This window comes from Myotis daubentonii, chromosome 8 (genome assembly GCF_963259705.1).
Source record: "Myotis daubentonii chromosome 8, mMyoDau2.1, whole genome shotgun sequence".
Lineage (NCBI taxonomy): Eukaryota > Metazoa > Chordata > Mammalia > Chiroptera > Vespertilionidae > Myotis > Myotis daubentonii.
Window position 1 is genome coordinate 42,320,343 of NC_081847.1, and position 6,886 is coordinate 42,327,228.

The following is a 6,886-nucleotide window of genomic DNA, read 5'->3' on the forward strand; positions in this document are numbered from 1 at the left end:
CTTTCTTTCACGGTGCTTAGTGTTCAAGTGCAGTATTCTATCTATGTACATATTTAAATAATTGTCTTTATAGTCTGTACCAAAATAAAACTTGAGAACAGCTGTGGTTTCTGTTATGAAAGAGGATACCCAGCTAATAACTCATTCTTGGTAGATTAGTTATTCTTTATCCTGAACAGGACATACATTTCATAGGTATAATTATGTTAGGTTCATAAATACATTTCCAGCATACATATAATTTGTGTTATGTGACATATTCCAGAACAAAATTCCTACATGATTTGTAGACTGCTTGTACTCAGCTCTGTGTCCTTTAACAAAAGCCCTGTGGGAACATTATCTCAACAAAGCTGAAAAATTAATTAATTAATTAATTAATGATTTAAAAATCTGTAAAAAAAAAAAAATTTATTTTAAAGACCTAAGGGGAGGGGGTGTGAACTCTGTTTAATAATTTGACAACTATTGAAAGGAAGCCAAGAATATAACATCGTGCTCCTTATATACTGGGTTTCCCCAGCACCTTTTTTCCTGGGGAGCTTATATCTACTGGTCTTTGCTTCAGTAAAGAGAAATCCTTATTGGTACCTAAAATTAGACTCATACCTCTTCCCCGGTTGAACTTGAGGTTTTGGGCTTCTGGCACTTTGGGCTTTTTCTGTGGTGGCTACTGCTGCGGCTGCTGCATCTGATTGGCACCTCCATGGCTGTCGGGCCCTTGAGCTGCCAGGCACCACTGTGACAAAATTAAAGTGGAAGCATGAAATCTAGCTGGAAAGTAATTTCTTTTGAAGTGGTCCTCAGAGCATAATTCCTAGATTTAAAATTTAAAGAGATGTAATAGCAGAGTTGAACCCCGCCCCCCCCCCCCCCCCCGGACTTATTCCTCTGCAGGAGGGTGAAGGCACTTAAGGTGTCTCCAAGGGGACATGGTGGCGCCCCCTAGGATGGCTTATCAGGACCTGCAGGGAGCCTTTTTAGAAACCACACACCTCCCCTCCCTGCCTTGGCTGAAGATTTGGTAGGACCCTTCATGAGAATTACTGCAACCTTCTAAAAGTTACTGATGGCAGCATGCTGCTCCTATGAAAGCTGAGAAGCCTGCACAAGAGGCTAAGAGCCACTGACTTAAGAAGTGGAAGCTGGGCCAGTTTTCCACCAGTTGCACAGATCTCATATCTGCCCACAGCCTTCTCCAATAAAGCACCAGTGCTGGGGGCTCCAGCACTGCCCTTGGACCCTGACAAGGGGGACCTCGCTTTAGAGGCCCCATTCTGGCACTCTCCCTGCTGCACCCCACTCCATGGGATATGTAGTCTGCGTGCCAATGATTAACTGACCCCCAGAGTCCAAACCCCACATCCCCACAACCCTGGAATTCCATACCCCCAAAGTCCCACACCCACTTCCAGGGTCTGCACAGGTCCCTTTCCTAGGCCCATCCTCCGGAGAGCTGATCATGCAATCAATGTAAGCGTGATGTCGACTTGAAGGGGGCCCAAGGAGTGGCTGTTTGCAGGGGCAAGAAGGGAGCTTGAACATACAAACTGGAAAGTCCACACATGTGTACGCAGAGCCAGCAGTGGGAGGAGCAGGGAGGCCTGCAGGCCAGTGGCATGTCTCCCAAAGCCTCCACATTTCTGCAGGAACTCAGAAGAGTTCGGGAGTTCACCCTTCCAGGTTGTTATGAAGGTCCATTTATCAGTGTAGAAAAACAGAATAAATGGCACAGTTTGTTAGCTTGCTGTCCCACATATACGGCTCTCCATGTGTACTCCTGCCCTGGGCCCCATAAGAGTTAGGGGTGGGCTTGGAGAACCCACCTGAATTGAGGAGTCCATGGGCCATACTCAACTGTAGTCCCACACTGGACACATGACCTCCCTTTCATATCCTTAAACCAACAAATTTGAAACCAGCTTGAGACCAGTCTCCTTCCTCCTACTACTTATGAGTTATAGGTGTCCTGGTAAGGAACTTGGGCTGGAGACCAGCAGATCTGACTCTGAATCCAGTTCTGCCTCTTTTTAGTAATGTGACCAGGGCCGGATTACATTTCCCAGCCTTACTTTCCCTGGGTGTAAAATGCTGACATTGCTATGGGGATCCTTGTGAGGATTATAGCAGATTAAGTTCAGTGAAGCATTCTGCAAGGGGTCTGCTACATGTGATTAATGCTGGCATTAGTTTCATCTGTAAGTGTCTAGCGCATAGGGATCACACCTGCTGATTTTTATCACCTAGAATGTCTATAAAATACGGGAGAATGGTATCTCCAGGCTCCTGAGAGTTCCAGCTACCCAGATTGTGACCATTCCGGCAGAGCCAATTACATGAGTTGTGCTGAATAATCCTTACTAACTCAAAGTGGAAGTGCAACAACTGACATAAAGCAGTTCAATGCGCTCAAATGAAGTCTCAAATCAACCCACATCTCCTTATTTTAGACGTGCTAAATTCTGAACTGCATGATGAGATTTAACCAGGTTCTCCATCATGCCACAATGTCTGCAATTCCTCATATGAGTGAGATTATACCAGATTCCATGGAGTATGAGAACAGAACTTTGGCATCCCATAATATGACTGCTGGTAATACAATAAAACTTCCCCCTGTGAACCTTAAAAAGGGGTAGGGTGAGACAAGAGCCTCCAACTAGTACCTAGAACAATGTAGGAGCTGGGAGCTATTTGAGCTGCCAGGCTATTGTAATGCCCTCTGTTTACCAAATTCTCTTCTCTATGGTTGAACAAATGCTCAGGGGAGGAGGGTGTTGCTAATCATGGATCCTGTCTGCTCAGGACTTAAGAGTTCCTATACCCACCTCTCAAAGACTTCTCTAAAACACACCTCTCCTCTAATGATCTGAAGGTTCTAGAGAAACAGTGTCTCCTACTAAAAGATTAGTGCTCATCTAGCTAAAGGAGTTTAAAGTGATCATTCGAAGGGCCAACTGAGGCCCCTGAATATACAGCTCACACAAGAGCAATCCATAGGCACAGGCGGCACTGTGCGTATAGAGAGTCTGTATTCCGGAGCCAGAGAGACCTGAGCAAAACCCCTGACAGGACCAACAAGCTGCAGGGCAGCGCTTGGGCAAGGCAGTGAGTTACTCCACGCCTCACTTTTCTTGTCTGTAAAATGGTGATAAGGTCAATCGCGCAGAGCTGTTATGAAGATTAGGGGAACAAAGCATTCCCGTCCAGCCCCAAGAACAGTACCAGGCACGCTGCATGTGGTTAAGCAAGAGGTAAGACTACAGTAAATCCTCACTTAACATCATCAATAGGTCCTACGACTATTTAAGCAAAACAACATATAATAAAACCAGGGAGCCATATGCTAAAAACAGAATGTAAAACTTTGCTTTTCCACTCTTACTTTCATAATTCATTTTCAGAAATACTACTCAATTTTTTCTATCCAGATGTTAATCCCTTCATATCAAACAAGTATTATAACTACATCTTAACATCAGAGTCTGTCACACAACTAGATGTCAAATCTTTCCGCCCCAATACTTCTTTCGGCCCCATAACTGCCACTGTGCTTCCTCTTCTGACAAGATCATGCCTTTTGTCACCCAGTGCCCTTAGTGACCTGATCCTCATTGTACTTCTGGGTTGTTACTATTTTCCTAACAAAGGCACCTGTAATAAGATACGGAGGTTCAGAGTGGATTCTCTCCATTCCCTCTCAGTAGATGCCAGACTGACCAATTGGGAAATTTCTTAGAAAAATAAGTCAGCTGTGTCATCACGGTTCAAATGCATTAATTTAGCATCTTAGTATGTGGCAGACTTTTACACAATAATGAACATTTTGAGGGTCTCCATGTATGTGTTGCATGCTAGGATAGTGGCAAGCTAATCTTCATGGCAAGCCTATGAGGTACTACCCTACCCCTTTTACATTTACTAAAGCTCATGCCAGGCTCAGTGTCATGCTCAAGGGGTCACAGTTAAGAATGGTGCAGAGCTTGTGTCCCAACCCAGTGTGTCTGACCCAGAGTCCCATCAGTTCATGCTGTAGACACAACCTACATTCAAAGGGTTTGCATCAGAAATGTGTGGAGTTGTCAATGGGTCGTATTTGTTTTCCAAATACCTCTAGGAAACACTAGCCCAGGCTAGTGGGTCCTGCTGCCAAGGACAAGTGAGCACCGGATGATGCCAGGGGTCAGGGGCTAGTGCAGCGAAGCAGTGGGCACATTTTCCTTCCATCACCAGGGAGAGAAGCCAAGAGTAGATGTGGGGCTCCTGACTGACCATACTGAGGATGGCCCTGGTGCTAGGGTTGAGCAAGGGTACTGGGTGCTCCCTGCCTGCTCCCCTTGAATAGGGTTGAGCAAGGGTAGGGGCACCCCCGCCTGTTCCCCTAGCACAGCTGAGTGGTCCTCAGGAAAGGTCAGAAAGGGAGTTCCTACGTTCCACGTAGAAGAAAGTAGGAAAAGATGGTAAAGATTAAATGTCATTCCTCAAGGATCATTGAGAATAAAACAATGTGTATTAAGATTGCTTAGTGGGCGTGACTCCCGGATTGGCTTGCAGCCACATGAAGTTGGAGGAACGCCCAGAAAGAATTGTATAAAGGTAGCAGCAAGCAAAACTAAAATTGCCATTAGCCATTAGCAGAAAGCAGCTATGGTCCTCCCAAACCCTGCTGTTCTTGTCTTATTTTTCTCTGAAATCTGTCTTGTTTTTTCTTAAACCTCTCAGCCCTACTCTCAGGTAACAACCCGGCCAGGCTGGACCCGGCAAGTAGACGCCCATGATGATGATGATGTTGAAGAATAGAATGAAGAAATAAAATGGAGTCACTATGGTCAAGCTGCTAAATTATTGAAAGAAAGTAAGCTGAGGCATAAGGAAACAATTCTATTCTTTCCTTAACTAGCCTGGGAACTTAAATTTCTGACCTTTCCAATCCTTCGTCAATACCTGGATGCACATTAGTCCTTTATGCATCAGTCTGGACATACATCAAACTTTCAGTGAACCATCGTAATGACCTCAAGAAGGAAATGCTCCATTATTCACAGCACTGGACATCTGGAGATTACCATCTTGAGCCAACCCAATGGCTAAGAATGCAGGACTGAATTTTTTTAAATATATTTTTATTGATTTCAGAGATATAGAAACATCAATGATGAGAGAGAATCATGGATCATCTGCCTCCTGCACACCCCCTACTGGGGATCGAGCCTGCAATCCCGGCATGTGCCTTTGACTGGAATCGAACCCAGGACCCTTCAGTCCGCAGGCTGATGCTCTATATATACTGAGCCAAACCAGTTAGGGCTGAATTTTTTTCAAACATGTACTTCTTACTATAAAACTCTCAAACTTTTCTTTCTCCTTCGGAACACTCTGGGTATTGCCTAACTGTGTTTCCTCTTTGCAAACCCTAAGATCCTTAAGTAAAACTGTGTCATTTATTTCTAGACTCCCGAATCTCTTGAGCTGGATGGACAATACCTTCAGTAGTCCTCCCTATGGCAGGCCCTTAACATATATCCCACAGTAATCCTCACAACCATCCTGTGACTGTGGTTATTCTGACTCTACAGATAAGAACGAAGACTATGGGCCTGGCCAGTGTGGCTCAGTTGGAGGAGAATCCTCCGATCACCGAAAGGTCACCAGCTGGATTCCGGGTCAGGACACATGCCCTGGTTGCAGGTTCAACCCCAGGGGGTGCATATCAGGAGGCAATCTGTCATGTTTCTCTCTAAGATCATGTCATGTTTCTCTCCACTCTCTCTAAGATCAATGGGGGGAAAAATAGAGTCGGTGAGGATTTTTAAAAAGAAAATAAATAAATAAATAAATAAATAAATAAATAAATAAATAAATAAATAGCTGTTGAATGTTCCAAGGGTCTGCCATTACTGACAGTCACCCAGCTGACCGGTGAGACCCCATGCTCCCTCCCCACAGCCTCCCAGGGCCCCCAGGTGACCCAGGCACCCTTCTGGACCCTGCCAGGGGAGGGTCCCTTCTAGCCCCTTCTCCGCCCCTCGCCCCACCCGCGCCGCTTCCTGCGCAGTGCACGCCGCTCCCGGAAGCCCCCAGGACGGGGGACGGGAGACGGGGAGTTGCCCGCCGTCCCGCTCGCAGGGACCCGGGCGTCGGCTGCTGCCAAGACAACCCCACTTACTTCGATCGCGGAGCAGAGCGCCCGCAGTTCGCAAGGCCGCAGCCATGTTGAGGTGGAGCGAGAGCATTCCCGGGGCGGCCTCCGCCGGCCCTGGATCCCTGCCGCGGCGGCGCGCTCAGCGGGGCCCCAGCACCGAGCCCAGGGCGCCCCTCCGCCGCCCGCACCTGATCTCGCTCGCGTCTCCCCCGCGCCCCCGAGGCGCGCCGCCACCTTCACTAGCCGGATTGGGGCGGGGCAAAGCGAAGCCACGCCCCCTCGCAGGGAGCCCGCTCAGCCCCGGCCCCGCCCCCAGGCTCAGGGCTGCGCTCGTGGCCCCCGCCCACCCCCTCCTCCACCGCAAGTCCGTGCCCTAAAGTCCCGCTAGACTCTGGGTCGTCCTGGACGAATGCCCTGGTTGCAGGCACGTGCCAACCTCACTAAGGCAGGAGCCATAGCCACAGCCAAGGACTTTCTAGATATTTCCATTACTGTTAGTTAGGTATTAGGATGCTTCGACTCAGTTCTCCAGTTTGCTTGCCCCGTTACAGCACAACTGTGCAGACCTTGTTTTGTTTTGCTTTGTTTTCAGAATAGGCAAAGGAATTATTTTATACTAGAGACTCATGTCATGATTATTCAGTTTCAAGATTATACTGCTAACATGAGAACGTTACGAAAAGTGAAAGCCAGTAAGGCAAATGCAGTTCTTAGAGGAATGGTTTGCGCAGGGAGCACAGGAAC

The 6,886-nt window shown here is 47.3% G+C and overlaps 1 protein-coding gene across 1 annotated transcript in view; it reads right to left on the minus strand.

The window, feature by feature from the left end:
• FECH (ferrochelatase) overlaps nt 1-6,405 on the minus strand; it is a 33,157-nt gene extending 26,752 nt beyond the window's left edge. The window contains exons 1-2 of the mRNA XM_059707514.1: nt 6,167-6,405; nt 610-739 (exon numbers count right to left, since the gene is read on the minus strand). Coding sequence (XP_059563497.1) covers nt 610-739; nt 6,167-6,233 — 197 coding nt within the window. The 5' untranslated portion in view covers nt 6,234-6,405. The remainder of the gene's footprint in view (nt 1-609; nt 740-6,166) is intronic.
• Nucleotides 6,406-6,886: the final 481 nt, after the last annotated feature.